The sequence below is a fragment of the Arvicanthis niloticus genome, chromosome 9, assembly GCF_011762505.2.
Source record: "Arvicanthis niloticus isolate mArvNil1 chromosome 9, mArvNil1.pat.X, whole genome shotgun sequence".
Lineage (NCBI taxonomy): Eukaryota > Metazoa > Chordata > Mammalia > Rodentia > Muridae > Arvicanthis > Arvicanthis niloticus.
In genome coordinates, this window is record NC_047666.1 from 61,930,824 (window position 1) to 61,949,978 (window position 19,155).

Below are 19,155 nucleotides of genomic sequence, written 5' to 3' on the forward strand. Positions count from 1 at the left end.
GGGAGGAGGGAGAAAACAGTGAGTATCAAGACATAAACTACAGCAAGTTGCTGGCACCCAGTAATCCTGGAGAGAGGGCTAAGTAACCCTACGCCAGTGAGAAGTTAGAAGACAGAGAAGGGAAAATTTGAGCATCAATCTGCCACTGACCAGCCTCCCTCCACCCCAACTTCAGCATCGGAACCTACCCACTTGTCAGTCCAGTTTATTCTTCATACAAATATTTTACAATTTTATTTTTAAATCATTTACACATATGCATACAAAGAAAAATAAATTTCAGGATGGAATTTTGGGACCACGGCAGTTTAAAAAAAATTCTGATCATTAGCTACTGAAGACAAGGTAAGAGGCTTAGCAGTCATTGATGGGGTTTGCGCGTCTCCCCACACAGAAAACAGTGGAGAAGCCTCCAGCTGCTCCCCCAGCATCCCTTCATCTTCACCTTGTGGAGGTAATAGAGGGGAAGGGGTTTTCAGTAATACCCCTATAACTGTTTCAAGAAGGCTTATGGTAACACTGAACCTCCCTTTGTTGGGAATTTGGCAAGAAAGCAACTTCTGAACCAGTTTGCTACAGAGTTTGTCTAGTTCTCACTTCCAAGTCTCCCAAGCAGAGGAGAGGACTGAAGCACTGACCACACACTACTGCCCCCACCCCAGGGCTGAGACTCCACAAATGAACCTCCCTCCCTCCCTCAGAGGCCATGCCACCTGCAGTGACAAGCCCTGGCCCTGAGGACAGTACAGTAACCACATGAACATCCACAGCTTCAGTGTCCCCCCAGAGGATCCAAGCTCGCTCCCAGAAGTGATGGAGCTGCGAGCACTTGTCCCAAGTCTGGCTCTGTGGAGCCACAACACCATTCCAGTGAGCAGGCCAACCCCTAACATCCAACCCAGCCGGCATCACACAGATGCTCAGGGGAACCTCTTACACACAATTGCCCAAGGATGCCGGACTGTTACCAATTCCCAGGAAGAGTAGGGCAAGGAGAAACTTACAAATGTGGTAGACCCTATCAGAAATGGCAGCTGGTGACAATTCCCCTATGTCATTGGGTCCTACCCAAAAAGCAGCACCAAGAAAGGGCATGAGGAACAAAAAGATGTGTAGCTGGATACACAGCCCTTGAATTACCAAGGGACAGACAGCTCAACCCTACAATTAAGTAGGACCTAAGACACAGCTATGCACCCTACTCTGAGGCAGCTCCTGAGAGGTCGTACCGCTTGTGGTCATCAGCCCACCCCCTTGGTAGGCCCATCTGAGGAGAGGGAGTCACACCCAGAGCACGGACCCCTCCAAGCAGACACTCACAGGGCAGCCCATCCCACTGTCACTGGGGCAGGCCAAACATAGCTAGGAGGGCAGACAGATCCCGAGCATCGGCTGCCCCATAGGCATCACTCTGGCCTAGCATGGATAACGCCAACCGCAGGGTACTCCAGATGTTCTCAGACATGGCGCCCCCCTCCCCCCGAGGGCCCCGGCTCTTCCTCTGCATGTTCAGTGCCTCCAGAAAGTGTTCCACAGCCTCACTGTAGGGAAGAGGAAGGAGAGCCGTGAGCAGGACAACAGAGGGCAGGGCAGAAGGGGCAGGGAGCATCACAACATTAGAGACCAAGGCTGAGAAGACAAGGCTCGCCTGTGTACAGCAGGACTACTCACCGGTGAGCCCCGAGGTTAATGCAGCTGATGCCTAGGTTATAGCGGGACCGGATATACCCGGGCTGTAGTTCAAGGGCTCTGCGGTATGCGGCCACTGCTTCTTCACTCTGGTTCCCATTGGCCAGGGTGGCCCCAAGCTTGTTCCACAGCAAATAGTCCTAGACAGGGACAGAGAGGTCTGAGAACATGAGCTAGACTTGGGCCAACTTCTGCCCATTCCTCCACCTGCTTCCCTGCTGATTGGCTAATGTAGTTAGTTACTAGCCCACCCTCTTCCCCTCAGCAGCTCACAGTGGTCACTGGGGTATCCCAAGCAGACTCCCATGCCCATATGCTCCTGCTCTCCCCAGCACCCTTGCCTTCTCCCCGTCTTCCCGGGGCTTTCATGGCATGCACACTGGAATGCAATCTCCCATGTGCAAATGACTCTTCAACCTTCTTTCCCAAAGCTCACATTGGGGCGAACACTGAGGGCAGCCGTGAAACAGTCCACAGCCTTGTCGTACTCCCCGCTCAGGTTGAAGAGGACTCCCAGGCCACACTGCACATCAGGGTCAATGGATGTAGGGTCCAGACGCACAGCTGCCAGGAAGAGTTCTTTTACTTCAAGAAACAGGGAGCTAAGTAAGGAAAAGAAGAAGTGCAGAAGTAGGTAAATAGGTCTAGCTGTATTCATAGCCTCCAAACAATCTCTTAAGTCAGCCATATTCCCAGGATTCAATGGTGTTTCAGTCATCTTTACCCACATCCAGTTTACAGCCTGCTTTTTTGTTCATCACAGTACTGCATGGCAGAATTCAGACCCCTTTCACACTGGCCCTAAGGGACCCATTACACTCTTGGATCTCAGCACACCCCTACTTGCCAAACCATGGTCATGTTCTTACTAGGACTCACATTACAGCCTCCCCCCAGGAATGCCCCACACTCACTCTGACAACAGAGATCCCAGGACACGCCTGCTGGGACCCAGTCCTGCCCCACTCGCCCCTTCTTCACCAGGAGCCACCAGATGAGCGTAGGCCGGTGAGTAGCGCAGCCAGTCCCGCAGTGTCTCACAGGCCTGTCGCTGCAGGGACTCATTGGTGAAGCTTACAGCCAGCGCCATCAGTGCTGTCCGGTTATCTGGCTTTAGCTCCAGACACCTGATGGGACAAAGGAGCAGACTGGGAATCTGTAAATGAACCAGCAGCACTCAGCAGCAGGGGTGCACAGGCAAGCTCTGAAGCACAATCACAGAGGCTTACTTCTGCCCTCTCAGCCTAACACAGAGAAGAATCCTCTGGTCTCTGAGTTAATATTAAAGATTCCAATCTGAAATGGGCAAAGTTTCAGCAGCCAAAGAGCAACCAGGCTCCCACAGATAAAACCCAAGCTGACAACAGACCAGAATCCAGCCTCTCGCACTCGCTCTCCTGAGCCACGATGACCTGGAGCAACCTCACAGGCTCATCTGCGCTGGTGGCCAGAGAGGACACAGACCTGCTCCTATTAGGCTACAGGCTGCCTGCAAAGGCCTCAATCTGCCTGCCCTCCCTCACAGCGGCACACTCACCTACGCAGGGCACTGATAGCCAAGAGCTCTTGCTCGTTCTCAGCCTGGGTGGTGCCCAGGTACTGCCAAGCCTGGAGGGAAGTTGACAATTCCATCACTGAGTTTGCATCCGCTCCTCCACCATCTTCCTCCACTCACCACCCAGCCCATCTGCGTGCCTGAGCCCTCCCACAGAACTGGAAGAAGCCATGAGAACAAGGCCCACTCACTTCCATGTGCTTAGGGTCATGCTGCACAGCAGCCTCAAAGAGCAGCACAGCATTGGGCAGGTCTCCCTCCTCAAGTCGACGCAGCCCTTCTTCAAAAGGCTGAGGGTGGTCACGCAAGGGATTCTCCTCCTCAAACTGGTAACCCTGGAAGGAAGAAGAGTGAGGGGGAACTCCGAGGAGGAAATCCCGACAGCCAGGACAGGTGGAGAAGGTGAAGGCATCCTTCCACACAGGCATAGCAAATTCTTCACATTATAAAGATCTTCCATGACAAAACAAAGCTGAGTGTCAGCTCGGCCACCATCCCAGCAGAGCTGAGAAGCTGGGTGAGTCTACAGAGGGGCTTGTAAGCCTCCCTCACAGGCCGCACTGCCATCTCTTCAGCTTCTCCCCTTGGACAGCACATGCCTCTCAACAGCCTGCAGAGCACAGTGAGTGCTTGCCTCAGCATCCTAGCTCTAACAGTGTGATGATGTACAGGAAGTAAGACTGAGGCAGAGGCACTGCTTCCAGGCAAGGCTTCCATACCTTGGGGGCTGCATGAATTGATAGGTATCATCAGAAATGCTTAATTTGCCCCAATTACCAAGTTCCTTTGTTTCTTTTGACTTTTAGGCAGGATCTTGCTATGTAGCCAAGGCTGGCCTCAAGCTCACACCTATCCTCTTCCCTCAGCTTCCCTAGTACTGACATTACAGACATAAGCCACCATGTTGGGTTCCTTTTAAGTAAAACTTGAACCCCAAAATCTGAAGGCAGACACTGCTCTCTCCTAGCTCGGGAATTCTCACCTGAAAAAGTTACAATGTCACCTAAAAAGCTTTGCCAACTGGCATTTGACATGAAGCAGGGAGGTGACAAGGCAAGGCCAAAGTCACTGGTGAGCCTCATGGCCTTGGACAAATAAAAGATTCCTTTGGGGGAAGTAAACAGTCACCATCAAAAAATAAAAATAAAATCATATGCAGGACTTCAGACAGTTAGGTGAACATGGCTTCAAGCCTAGCACAGACATGATGAACTGAGAATTAAACTGCACAGGATAAAGACAAGACGATCTGTTTGATTACTACTGTGTAACAAGGGAAAATCAGAAGCACTGTTTTAACCACAAGTCGTCAGCGGCAGAGAGTAATTAATGCCATGAGTGGGTTCAAGGCATTGGAGAGACACAGGCTGGAGATGGATGAGGGAAGTGTGCCACAAGTAGAGTTGAGAAATATTAAAAATTCAGAAAACAGCTGGGCAGTGGTGGTGCACACCTTTGATCCCAGCACTTGGGAGGCAGAGGCAGGTGGATTTCTGAGTTCGAGGACAGCCTGGTCTACAGAGTGAGTTCCAGGACAGCCAGGACTACACAGAGAAACCCTATCTTGAAAAACCAAAAAAAAAAAAAAAAAAAAAAAGCAGAAGGCAGAAAAGAAGCTTCTCTAGGAACAGCTTGTTTTCTCAGTGACTGACCATCTGACCATGCAACCACTCCGTTCTATCACAGGAGGACAGGGGCAATGGGCATAGCTATGTCACCATCATATTTTATTCATGGACACTGAAATTTCGATTTTAATTTTTAGGTATTACAAGTTATATTACTCTTTTGATTTCTTTCAGCCACTTAAAAATGCTAAAACCATTGTCAGCCTTTGAACCATTTATAAGCAAATGGCAAGTTCATTTATTCACAGGCCACTCCTGCCCTTGATAATCTGAATTCAAGAGAATAAATATTTTTACACTCAACCTTAACTGCTGTCCATCATCAATTTGAGACATTCTGTGAGAAACAGAGAAGGTTAGGACATATAATGTAATTTTCTGACAATGTAAATTATGCCTCAAGGCTACTGAGAGCCTCACTAAGAAGCTCAAACAGTGTCCACCAATGGTGGCTCAGCTACTTCCTTCAGGCACACTGCTGTGTGCAGCAGTCAGCAAAGATGAATGGTCTTCATGTGTCATCAGCAGACAATGCTTTAACAAACACTGTCACAGTCCTTCAAACACGTTTCCTCTAGACAATGTCACCTGTCTAGAGGTCTCATCAATTGCTGCTCAAAGAAGAATTAAATATTATTCCACTATGCAAAGATAAATTATTTGCAGAGATGAAAAAGTGATACTCTGAAGGAACTGGTCACTGTGAGCTGAGTATTGCTTCGCATCCTCAATGCTCTAACCCAGCCAGCCTTCTTGTCTGGTCCACTGCCTTGAGCTATTCCGAAATCTGATAGATCACACTGTAGAAAGAGCACTACATCAAACTCTCTCCCATCACAGAAACATTTGATAATGGTTTACCGTGTCTTTTTAAGCCACAGGTGTATATAGCCTCTGAAAAAGCTAAAGGTTATCAATTTTTTTAAAAAGTTAATTTTTAAAAAAAGGGTAAGAGGAAAGAGGAGATGGCTCAGTGGATAAAGCACTTGCCAGGCAAGCATGAGGTTAGACCAAAGGTTAGAGCCCAACATCCAGAGTAAAACCCAGGCAGGCATGGCAGTCCAGTTGAAAAGGAGACCCCAGGGCAGGTTGGTCAGCTAGACTGCAGCAGAGAATCTGCCCCAGAAAGGAAAGTGGAAAGGAATTAAGGAAGACGCCGATGTCAATCTCTGATCTCAGTGCATACATGCACACCACAGACAAATGCAAAAATAAACAGCACAAAAGACCCATGACTTTATTTGATAATTAACTCATTAAATTCCATATACTCCAGTACAACTTAGCTTAAGGCCAGACAGAGCTTAACTCTTCACTACTAGTGAACCATGAAGTAGAACACGTCCAAGAAGCATTAATGTGAGTGTTTCTCAGCCTGGTGCACAATATTTCAAGGTATCAATGACATCAAATAGGGTTCATGGATCTAATAACTTAATTACAGTTTTTGCTTTGAAACACAATCTCACTAAGCCAACTGAGCCTAAGTTAAATCCTCCTGCCTCCCGAGTGACAGGGTGGCACATGTGCACCATCATGCCTGGCTTCTTCTAAGTTTTTAATTTAAAGGTGTATTTGGCACAACGTGTCATAAATATGAGAATAGTATGTGTAAATTAAACTTCTAACATAAAAAGTTATTCTGCATAGCATGTCATAAATATGGGAATAATAAACACTAACAAAATACTGCCCACTTGAAAATAGTATTTATGTCTCCATTTATCAAATGTATGGAAATGCCAATTATAAATTAACAGTTAATGTAGAATAACAAAAGTGCTATTCTACAAGAGGAACTTATACTGAGGCAAAATACAAGGCAAGGTGGCAGAAGTTAGCAGCCCTTCAATGTACCACACAAGACCATTCTCGGACAAGCCCAGATCTGATGGAATCAACAGTCACCTTTTCTCTTGTACCAGGTTTTTCCTGAAGCTCTTGAGCCCTAACTTCTTTACAGTCCCCTGAACTTCATCCTCCTGTCTCCGCACTGCTCCCTGTGTCTACATCCACCTCCACCACCCAGCTTCACATCTCAGGATCTGCTTCTTCCTCCCCCACAACGGAACCAAGAGTGTTACTCAGTTCCTAGTCCTGAAAAAAATCAAGCAATTCTTTTCCTTCCTTCTCATGCTTCAACTCAAAAGCTCAACCCCCAGCCATACCCTCAGCGACCCTGAAACCCTCAGCACACTTACTCAGTGACACTACTGAAGTCACAGCATCTCAGTCAAAAGCGCACAGTCATGCAAATTCCAACCACCTTTCACCACAGACCACTGGGACCTTTTCCTATTGTTTAAGTTATTTAATGTAATTCTTTGAAACCCTGACTTAGGATGAGAGCCTGATTCCTACAAGAAGATCAGAACTTCTGTGAGATCTGGGGTGCAGCTCAGTGGGATAGTCAGTCCTTCTCAGCACACGCCAGCACTGGTTTGAGCCCCAGGATGAAGCGAGGCATTGAATTCATGAGCTACATGACACAGTGAGGACGGAGGATAATCCACCAGCCTCCACTGTCCAGCATGAGGAGTGGCTCGGCGGCTCTTAGTGTGTCATGTGTAAGCCTCCCTCATGGGCATTATGTCACTGTGCAATCTGCCAAAGGTATTCTTACTACGTTTTTAATCTCAAGAACATAGTACAGCAGTTATTGGACAGCATGTATCAACCAGACTTTTCATTTTCATTCTACTCAAAAACAGTAATAGTTTCAGTGTGGAAACTCTTGGAATTCTCCAGGCTCTCCTACCTTGTCATAGGAAGCAGATGTGAGGTCATCATAGTCAGAAAGCCAGGGATGCGCCTCCGCGTCCCGTTTTGCCATCTCTTCCAACTCCGCCTGCAACTTGTCCCAGAAATCGACATCAGACTGTAAGGAAGGGAAGGCAGATAAGACAAAGGAGACACTTCATCACCACCCTACCCCACCCCACTCCATCCCATCCTCACTCTACTGGGATATAATCGTTACAACAATGAGTTGCAAACTTCAGTGTGTTTAGCAATCATCAGAGAAACTTTGGCAAAATGCAAATTCCCCCAGATTCTGATGCAGAAATCTGGAAATATGCAAGAGTTTGCATTTTTAAAAAGCATTCATCCTGCACCGATGCAATCCTGACAGATGATCCTGACACTCCGCAGCAATGCCCATCACCTCGGACACTATAAAGCCATACTCCCCACAGCAGGACGTGGTCCCGGAGCGCCCCGCCCATGCCAGCTCCTCTCACCTCTAGAGCTGACTTGGCTCGTTCATATTCCACCTGAAGGGCAGCTATTTTGTTTCCTGGTCTTGTGAACTGATCGACCCAGGCCTCCGACGTACCCTGTGACAAACAGTGACCAGTGCCACCTCCACCTTCCACACATTAACACAGACTGACTGAAACCCATTACACCACCAGCCTACGTGCTGTCAGACTCTTGCCCACCCACTCAGGGTCTAGGTGCTACAAGGCAAACTGTCAATGAAATCCCTTCCCACTGAACACTGACCAGCCTCTGGCAGCAGTCTGGAGTGGGCTGGGGACGGCAATATCCTACCTGCTGCTGTATAAACTCTGCTGCCCACTGTTCTGCCTGAGCTCGGCCCGTCCCTGCAGCGGACTCCAGGGACACCTGCCCCTCGCCAATCTGCCGCACGAATTTCAGGAACTGGGGCACAGAGACACACATAGGCACCTTGGGACAGGACTTCCAGGGGTGCACTCTCAACTACGCCCGAGGAGACCCTGCACTCTCCCTCCCTATGACCATCTCTAGCTGCACCAAGGTAATGCTAAAGGCCCTGAAAGAAAATGCAGACATCAAACACAAGAGGATTGCTGCCTCTACAGAGTTGAGAAGGCACAGAAAAGACAAAGGGTTAGTAGATAACAAAATAGGGAAAACAGTGGGAGGCTGCAGCCGGATCCTGTCTCCATTCTCCAGAGTGAGACAGTTCTAGAACCGCATCCCCCTCTTTACAGCACGGTATCTCGAGGGAAGAAGAGCTTTCCCCCTTCAAGCCCAGTTCTGCTGAGTGTAGCAGCAGGAGGACACTCACCTCAGAGTTAGCCAATTTGGGGTCATCCACCTTGGACACAAAGTCACTGGCTGTGTGCTGCAGATCCTCCTCAGGATGGTATTCGTCGTACCTGTGGCAAGGAAGAAAGACCGAGTCACCCACCCCATTGCCCATGCTCTTCCCCAAGCCTGTCCATGGCAGACATAATTCCCACAGGGTGGGGCAATAATGCTACCCCACTACCTTGAGGAGTTACAAGCTCCAAGTTACATTAAAAAGGGTATCTTTGTGACTGTGAGACAGTCTTTTTACATTTCCTCCACAAACATAGCTCTACAGGGAGCGAGAAGAAAAATATCTCAAGGAAATAGGGTTTCCTCTGGGGGAATCTCTGGGGAATGGTTAAGATTACTACTCATAGGTGAAATACCAATAACAATACTGGAAACTGCAAGCTAGTGAGGGTGTGGATGGAGGAGGCTGGAGAGGTGCCCACAACTGTACTGTTTCCATGGCAACCCACAGACGACACTGGACTCACCATCGATCAGCAGTAGAGGTTCCTTCTGGATCTCCCAACCACAGCTTCTCCTCAGACTGCTCCAGATACTCCTCAGCCCATCGGGCAGGGGACACAGACAGCGGGTCTACAAAGAGCAGTTGTGGGACTCATCAAGGCTCCAGTGTTAGATCGGAGGAAGTAATACAGACCCACTGACCCACTTAACCAAACCAAGCAAACAGAACCCACAGTCCCTGAGAGCCCCGCCTTGAAAGCGAATTCTAATAAATCCCCTATATCCTCTTCAGTGACTGAGCTATTTCCAAAGCGGCTGGGACAGAAGTTTATGGAGAGCTGAGAACAGGACACCAACCAAGGATGCTCAGGGAAGAACTTAGCACTCCCAAGGCTGAAACAGAAGGCTTGAAAGTTGAAGGCTATAAAAAAGAGCCTATCTTTAAAAGACAGTAGGGTTAGGGGAGAGGTTAGTAGTTAAGAGCATCTGGACCTGGGTTCAATTCCCAAAACCCACATTGTGGTTCACATCTGACTATAATTTTAGTTCCAGGAGACCCAGTGTCCTCTTCAGACCTTAAAGGCACCAAGCACACAAGTAGCACACAGACACACATGGGGGGAAAATACACATAAAATAAGTTTTCTTTTTAATCTTTATTAGGGTATATTTATTGTACAAAGTAAGAGGCTTCAACATGTCATTTCCACACATCCATATAATGAGTTTTGACCATATTAATTCCTTCTTTCTTTTTTGGTGGGGGATGGGGGTTTTGAGGTGTCTCACTATGTAGTCCTGACTATCCTGGAACTCACTATATAGAACAGGCTGGCCTCAAATTCACAGAGATCCTCCTGCCTCTAGCTGGGATAGAGGGTATAAGCCAGCACACCTGACCACATCCCTTTGTTTTCCTACTTTCCCTCTTCTTTCTTCCTTTCCCCTTTCCATCCTCCATCCTTCTAGATCGATTCTTTCTTTCTCTCTCTCTTTCTTTCTTTCCTTCTTTCTTGTTAAGTCTACAATCCTCAGGAAGAAGCAGGGAGCACCAGGGCTTCTTTACAAGAACTATGCATGAGGTATAAAATGTGCACAAACCTGGGCCCAGAGCTCACACCCGACCCTGGCAAAGGCAGGGTTGCCCATGTCCTCGCTGGTGCTTGCAGGCCCTTGCACGCGGAGATAAGCACTACGCTGGCTCTCAACACTGTGCTGTTGGTATCTGGGGTTTCTTAAGATGGGGTCTCAATACATGGCCCAAGCTGGCCCTGAGCTCAGGCTCTTCCCAGCTTCCTAAGTGCTGAGCTACTGAGCAGGGGCCACAGCTCCTGACTCTTCATCACTTTGATTCATTTTAAGGGTCATGTTTTTCAGTCAAATGCTAAACATATCTTCAAAACTGCAGTGATAAAGGGCACAGGATCAAACTCCAGACAAGGGCACTGAACTGTTTCTCAACCTCTGGGACTTTGTCCACCAAGCAGTGAGCAGATTAGTGTTGCTAAGGTAGCAGAGAAGGCACGAGCCCAGGCCTCTTCTACTGTGTCCCCATCTCTATATCCCAGATGTCGGCACAGTCATCCAATCCCCAGCTGGAAGGTCCAACTGTCACTGCCCTAACACTGAGAAGACACTGCTATCCCCTTACTATTAACGTACACTCCTCTGTAACCAAGACTTGACCTAAATAATTTTAACAAAGCAATCTCAAAATCTGAGAAAATGACAAAACCTGAAAGGAAAAAAAAAAAAAAAAAAAAAAAAAAAAAAACAAGAACCAAGGGTCTCAGACACACCTAATTATAAGCAATGTATAGTTAGCACAATAAAAAAGTATGGTTGGCCACTGTTTGTGCTTACAAATCCTGTGTTTTAAATTTCAGGGACACTCAACTACAGGCTCTGCCCTCCAGGTTCTGTAGGTAACATTTCTCTCCCCTTATCCTATCCAGACTGTGGCTTATATGTGAAGATTGAAAACAAATGTTTAATATCCAAACTGATTTCAGTAACATCTCCTGGCTCCTCAGCCCAGATCTGTTGAAGAGTAACCAGTCCTTCCTATCCCCCGTACTTCCTCCTTCCGCTCACTCTGATATAATGAGCCCAAGGCTACAAAGACACAATGTCTATAGAATGTTCTCATCAACAACAAAAAACAATAGAAAAGAAAACAAGGTTTCTTCACTTTAACACATATACACCATTACCATATATACCTACGCACCATTACCGTATATACACCATTACCATATATACACACCATTACCACACACATACCATTACCATGTACACACCATTACTACATATACACCATTACCATATACAGACCATTACCTTATACAGACCATTACCATATACCATTACCATGTACACACCGTTACCTTATACACACCATTACCAAATACACACCACTACCACATACATGCACACATCAGGGGTGAAAGACACACAGGTAAGAAACGTCGTCCTGAAACTACTATAATTCAGGGCTAGGAATGTGCATCAGTATTAAACTTCTGTCTCACAATGACAAGGACATGAGTTCAATCCTCAACACCTCAATAACAACAACAATAGCAACAACAACCTAACGCAGTCTGTCTCAGGCTCTCAAGACCCTATATTTTCTGGCACTGGGAACCTGCCTCAACAAGGGAACTGATAAAAGCCCAGTGAACATTTGGCTTCACACATTTTTTGAGAAATCCTTACAGAAAACCAGATCCATTTAGACATGCCTGAAACTGATGCAATAAAGGCCAGAGGAGAGAAAGTTCAAACATCGAACACTCAGAACCCCCACCCTAAAGCAGTGAGAGGTCTGTGGGGGAATGAAGGTTCTAGCGTGAGCTTAGCGTCACCCACACTCAAATCCCACCTCCACACGTCACTCACTGTATTATTTTTACTTGTAATTTTCCACTTCTTTACCATAAAACAGACCATAGCAGACAGCTCATAGAGTCTGGAAACAATTGAAGCAGCTGCCATCCCAGCAGCAGAGGGCAAACCTTCCACGACATCACAGGGAGACTGGTACTCCCTGTACTATCCACATCTCTTTGTCCTCTGCTCATGGACGCACCAGCCAACCACCTTCCCCTGCTGCTTCCTACATCTCCTACATCACTACACTTTTGCATTTCACAGCTGCCTATGGACCTCACTCACGCACTGTGTTGCAACCCCTGCTTGTCAACTTGACTACATTTGGAATTAACTAAAACCCAAGCAGCTGGCTATACCGGTAAGAGATTTTTTTCTTAATTAAATCATTTGAAGTGGGAAGACCCACCTTTAATCTGGATCTTTTGAGATGGGAAGATCCACCTTTAATCGGGGCCATGACTTCTGCTGGCAGCCTATATATTATGGCTAGAGTCAGTCTGCTCCAGACATGGAAGAAGGACGCTTGCTCTTTGTCTGTTTGCTCTCTGTATCCCTGGCAAGTCCATTCCCTCACTGGCATCGGAGCCTACTTCTTCAGGATTCTGTCATACACTGAAGAGCAGCTGAGACATCGAGCCTCATGGACTAAACAAACAACTCCTGGATTCTTGGATCTCCTGCTGGTAGACGGCCAATGGTGGAGTAGCTGGACCACAGCCTGTAAGCCACTCTAAATAATTCCCCCCCCCCCCCATCTCTCTGACACATATACTCTCTCACACACACAGGCACATAATCTCTCTCTTGTCAACTGAGTCTGTCTAAATTCAGGCTGAGGGCTGAGTTTCATCTCCAGATCTGAGTAAACACAAGATGCAGACTGGCCAGAAAACATGACAGATGATTTTATCAGAAGTGTGACAGAGCCGGACAATGGTGGTGCATGCCTTTAATCCCAGCACTTGGGAGGCAGAGGCAGGTGGATTTCTGAGTTCGAGGCCAGCCTGGTCTACAGAGTGAATTCCAGGACAGCTACACAGAGAAACCCTGTCTCAAAAAAACAAAAAAACAAAACAAAAAACAAAAAAAAAAAAAAGAAGAAGAAATATGACAGACCAAAAAGAGGGGCTAGGTCTTGTACAGTGATGGACTAGTTCTTGGGATGGTGCTTTCTACACATCAAATGAAGGTGCATAAAACTCTTTAAACACAGACAATGGCATGTAAAATGGAGAAAACCTATGAGCTCTGTAGACTGTACCAAAGTGAATCTCTGCATCATCACTAGGAGAATCTGGGAGACGATAACACGGAACTTTCCTGTATGTTTTCTTTTAATTTATTTTTTTCATACTTACGAGTAAGACTGTATGTAAATTTTTCAGTATAAAAAACAACTAAAATAAAAAGATGAACTTCTAGGCTCCTTTTGAATAATTCTAGAATATTAAACATGGGAATTTAAAAAATAAAGTAAGAAGAATCTACAAAGCATGCCTATAATCCCAGCACTTGGGATACAGAGGCAGGATTGTGAGTTCAAAGCCAGCCCAGGCTACATAGTAATACCTTCTCAAAAAAAAAACAGGCATAAAAGGATTCATACCTGTAATCTGGACATTCAGCAGAAACAGCCAGAAACTCAAGCCAGCTTCATATACAAAGAGAGTTAGAGGTACATCAGGACCACAGTGAGATTTTGTCTCACAAACACTCAAACTTAATTAATTAGCTAATTAATTAGTAAGACCTTAAAAAGTATATTTTGTCTCAAATCTACTTATCTATTAAAAAATAGTTAACTTATATCACTGACATATCAGCCACAAACACTAAGAGAAAGTCATGTTTAAAACATAAATTCTGGGGCTGCAGAGATGGTTCAGTGGTTAGGGGCACTGGCTTATTTAAGGGTTCTTCCAGGTGTCCTCGGTTCAACTTCAGACCCCATTTGGCAGCTAACAACAGTCCCAACCTTGACACCCTTTTCTTCAGCAAGTAATGCATACATATGATACACAGACACACATGTAAGCAAAAGACCAATATACATAAAATAAAAATAAATCCTTTAATAAAACAAATTCCTGGAAAATCTATTTCTTTTAGCTTTTTCCCCAAATCTCCATGCATTCTTTCACTTACCACCAAAAGCTGACTACAACAGAACAACAGAACAATTTTACAAAGCCCAGTTTCACACAACTCAGCCCCAGGCATTCACATCCGGGCCTCTGTGAAGCAGGCACAGTTGCAAAAGAATGTGCTCTCCAAAGACACCCGGACAGGTGAGGCAGGTCCAACATGTTTTTCTATGGCTATATTTATTCATTTGTGAGTTAAAGAAGATTTCACCAGCAGGAAACAATTAATTATAATAAAATCTGGCTCTCACATTGTGCTTAGCTGCATAAATGACTTGGGTTTTTGTCTATTAGTTTTTTTGTGTGTGTGATGGATAATGACTACAGTCCACCCACTACAACAGAAGTCTCTCTGTACTAAGATGTATCACTTAAGCTGAAGGTTCGTGTGGAAACCTGAAAGGTTCTGTCAGGAGAGGGTCTCTGGATAGCTCAAATTTAGGCATAAGGCAATTCCACTGGGAGGGCCTGAGAGTTTAGAATAATAGTTTGAAAAGTACCTGGGTACAAACGGGCATGAGTTTTGGATATCATGTCTCCTACTAACACTCTTTATAGAAGGCTTATAACCTTGTACAAAGTACAGGCTAGCAGAAAACGCTCAGCACTGATAGCAAGCCCTAGAACACTGTCCGCCCATCTTACTTAAGGAAAGGGCTTCTATGTGAGATCACCTGTAACAACTTATACTAAGCTGTTGGGTTCTAGGAGCTCCTCCTTCGGGAGAATAAGAAATGGGCTGGAGAGATGGCCCAGCAGGTAAGAGCACTGACTGCTCTTTCAGAGGTCATGAGTTCAACTCCCAGAAACCACATGGTGGCTCACAACCATCTGTAATGGGACCCGATGCCCTCTTCTGGTATCTGAAGACAGTGACAGTGTACTCACATACATAAAATAAATATATAAATCTTTTTTTAAAAATCAATTAAAAAAGAAAGAAAGAAATGCTGAGAGGAGAAGCCAACTAAGTCCATTATCTCAAAGCTTGGCTAGTCAGAACCCTGTGACAGCCTCGCCTAGAAGTTTTGTAACTTTCTCCACTTGTGTCTCTTCTCATACTTGGATTTCTTATCGTGGAAAAGGACAAACAATGCTTCTCTCTGTGAGCACCCAGGAAGAAGAAGGCTAACTTGGTCCTTCCTTTTTTCACTAATCAGATAGGGCTGGGGGAGAAAAATCAATCCACAGGGAGGCAGTAGCCGAGGATGACCCCAAAGACACATGTTGGGCTGAGACGCTTAAGCGTGTGGCCAAGAAAGAGCAAAAAGCACAGGCCTGGCAGGACAGAATAAGAGCTCGGTCCACAGAGTCAAATCCCAGAGACACCTAGGGGAACCAGATAGTGTGTTGTCAAACTATATACTGTGCTCATATCCATAGAGCAGTGCTGCCCTCAGCCCTGACCAGAGAACTTTCTCTGCACTGGTCGGCAGGTGAGGCTGAGACACACACCTGGTCAGAGTGCTGAGACTGAGTGGCCGCTGAGCACTCAGCACTGAATGGGGCATCTATCTCAACCCCCTCGCCAAGGGGACGCCTCAGAAGAGAGGATGGAAAGAATGTAAGAACCAGAGGCTGGATGGGTGCTGTGAGATTTACTGTTAACGTATAGAAATGCCTAAGAAAGAGAAAAGATATTCTACTTTTAAAAAAAACCTAAGTCCCTCACAGTGCTGCTTTACCTTACGCACGTCACTTTACGTCATAAACTCAGTATATGGTCCTAAAACACAACAGCTAAAACCTGGGATCTCACAGAGACAAATAAACAACACATTCAATGCACTTAACACAGTGAGTACTGAGAGGCTGGCATGATTTCTATCATCACAGATGACCTTTACCCTCAAAGACCATTTAGTCATTCCTTAATATCCATAAGGAAATAGTTCCTAAAACTCATACAGATACAAAGTTCTGAAAACTGAAGTCTCTTACAGGAAATGATATATTTACATATAACCCATGCACATCCTCCCATTATTTTGACATCTCTAGATGACTTATCCAATATAATGTAAATGTTATGTATATAGTAATTATATCAACTAGGAAATAATGAATACACACACATATATATAGATACGTGTACACACACATACACGCACACACCAGGCTAAGTATTTCATACCTGTAGTGCCAGCACTCAGGAGGCTAAGGCAGGAAGGGATTTAGAAGACAGCCTGGACTACAAGACCCTGTCTAAAAATTCAAAAGGTATGTATACTTTCAGTACAAACATAAATTTTCCATTTCCTATCCACAGTTTGTTCAATCGACAGATGAGAAGCTCACACATACACAGGTGGCCTAACCAGACTTCAGGGTTCTGTATAACTCCATAATCAATTTTCCCAGACCCCAATTCTACTCAAGATGGCTGAATGCCAGAGTCCTGGGTGCTGCAGTGAATATTCCTCTCTTCCTGGGCTATCCATCCAATTTCTAGCTCCTCCTCTCCACTGGACTTAAGCAGTCAAATTACTGATAAAAAGGCAGATCTAAGCTCTCATATATTCTCTCTCTCTCTCTCTCTCTCTCTCTCTCTCTCTCTTTTTCTCTCTCTCTCTTTCTCTTCTTCCCCTCTTTTTTCTCCGCCCAACCCCACTTTTCTCTTTATTATGTTCTGATTACCAACAATTGCTACAAGAAGTCACATCTAACATCCTACAGAAATGAATCACGAAACTAGAAAAGTCATTTGCAGTCAAAATCACCTTACGTAAATGCCAAGAGGAATCAGGCCATCGGCAGGGAATGTTTAATGCTCCCCAACAACCACAGATTTCCCCACAAGCCTCACCTGTAACTTCAGCGATGAACTCTTGGGACCAGTCGGTCTCATTATAATCCTGAGCTACATCCACAGCGTCTCCAGCTGCAAGAAACTCCTGGGCCCAATTCTCAGATAAGGCCAAGTCTGCCACACCAGGAGCTTAAAAGAGACAAGAGACAACTAAGAAAAAAGAAAACAGGTCCCTATCATCCCAACACACTCATTCCTTTGTCTCCTCGGCATCTCAGTTCACTGATGCCAGCAAAATCAAAGGCCCTCTGGCCTTTTCCCTTCTCACCAGGCCTGGAACACACCTCTCTGAGGAGCCTGGCGAAAGTTTGACTGTTCAATCTCCTGCATCTCCGCCAGGAGGTCATCCATCTTGAAGGTCTGAGGGGCTCGGGATACAAGAGTTGCATTCTGGTCCTGCAGGAATTCTGACACCAACTATTACAGAGAGATGGTCAGATGAATGATTAGGATCAGAGGGCCTCAGCCAGGAGCAGGGCCCACTGATGTGGGACAGAAAGAAAAAAAAAAAAAAAAAAAAAAAAAAAAAAACGAAAACTGGAGATAAATAAAAGAAAAAGAACTCTATCCGTAAATTTGGAAACCTGAAAAAATACCCCCAGAAGTAGAATAAAACACTGGCACACAATCTCATTTGGTAAAAAGAGTTCAAAGACTGAAGTGTGAGTGGACTGTTTAAAGGTTAAAAAAGAAAAAAAAAAATCACCATGAACCAAAAAAGACAGAAAAGAAACTCGTTCTACTTACCTCATCTTCAGTGCCTACTCCCAAAGGCTTGGAAACCTAAGGGAAAGAAAGAGGCAATACGAGGAGTGAGGAAGGCCTCGGGCTACAGCTCAACTCTAACTCTACAGCTTGGGTGACCTGAGGCAAGTCAAGAGCCTTCACAAAGCCTCAGCTTCTTTGTCTATAAAATAGTTGTCCTCCTCCGTGTAAAGACGCACAAGGCTCACTCCGGTGTTACTGAGTGGTGACTGCTATTACTCTAACAACAGGGAAAGCAGCTATCAGGCGGAAGAAATGGGCTCTCCTGTTCTAGAACACTCACCGTCTCGGCCGCTGAGGCTCCTGGAGGCCAGGGGCCAGGCCTCAGTCCCTCCTGCCGAAGGGCCTTGTCCTGGGTGAAGTGGGTGGCCAGCTTCATGAGCGGGTTGGCACCCCCACATTCGCCCTCCACCAGCTCCCGCATTGCCATGGTGACCACCAGCTCCCTGATGGACAGAAGATTAGAACTGGGGTCCCAGAGCCAGATTTTCTCAAAGCACGTCTAAGCCCGTATCTAGAGCAGGTGGGCCCACGACGGTTCCGCGAGGGCCAGGCCTCCAGGGCCACCCCCCACCCCGAGCTGTGTCTGGAGTCCAAGAGGAGGCTGTGTCCTCCTGCCTTCTCACTCCAAGCCACGGCTTTCGGCTTGAGCTTCCCCTGCAGCTGTCAGGACTGCATCTCGGACACCACTCGCCAACAGCAGCTCCACAAAGGGGCCTGGACCCCTGCGGAGCACGGGTAACGCATCACAAACTCTAACCGGACAAGGGAGAGCGGGAACGCCTTCCACCGAACACCGGGACCCACACCCCCAGCCAGGCCGGCGCTGCGGGTCCTGATCCCGGCTCGTGTCACCCGAGCCCCGTCCCCCGCCGCGCCGGTCCCCGCCCAGCGCCCCGCGCCCCCAGTCCTGTCGCCCCAGCCCCGACCCCGCCCCACGAGGCCACCGCAGTGGCGGGGACTTACAGGCCCGGACCCCGCGCCCCCTAGGCTCCGATGCTCACCGCCGCGGGCCGCACCGTCCGACCGCCCGGAGCACCTGGGGTGGGCTGGGGGGAAGGGAGGGGGCGGGAGCAAGGGGGCGGGACTCGGCCTTAAAGGGGCCTGGCCCGCGGCGCTGCGGCCCAGCTCAAC

At 46.8% G+C, this 19,155-nt stretch overlaps 1 protein-coding gene across 3 annotated transcripts; it reads right to left on the bottom strand.

The window, feature by feature from the left end:
- Positions 1-219: 219 nt before the first annotated feature.
- Positions 220-19,155, bottom strand: Pex5 (peroxisomal biogenesis factor 5). 3 transcript variants are annotated; one of them, XM_034511529.2, is made up of 16 exons: positions 18,988-19,121; positions 18,305-18,467; positions 18,004-18,039; positions 17,541-17,673; positions 17,254-17,385; positions 9,432-9,537; positions 8,930-9,020; positions 8,428-8,538; positions 8,115-8,210; positions 7,631-7,750; positions 3,436-3,579; positions 3,227-3,297; positions 2,604-2,816; positions 2,126-2,291; positions 1,672-1,829; positions 220-1,541 (listed from the first exon to the last, which is right to left on the bottom strand). In XM_034511529.2, exons 2-16 carry the CDS (start codon positions 18,449-18,451, stop codon positions 1,340-1,342), a joined length of 1,926 nt encoding a protein of 641 aa, XP_034367420.1. In that variant the 5' UTR covers positions 18,452-18,467; positions 18,988-19,121; the 3' UTR covers positions 220-1,339. The 3 variants fall into 3 exon arrangements, with proteins under 3 accessions (XP_034367420.1, XP_034367422.1, XP_034367421.1); XM_034511530.2 differs by having other exon boundaries at positions 1,200-1,541; positions 19,026-19,141; XM_034511531.1 differs by lacking the exon at positions 8,428-8,538 and having other exon boundaries at positions 18,988-19,155.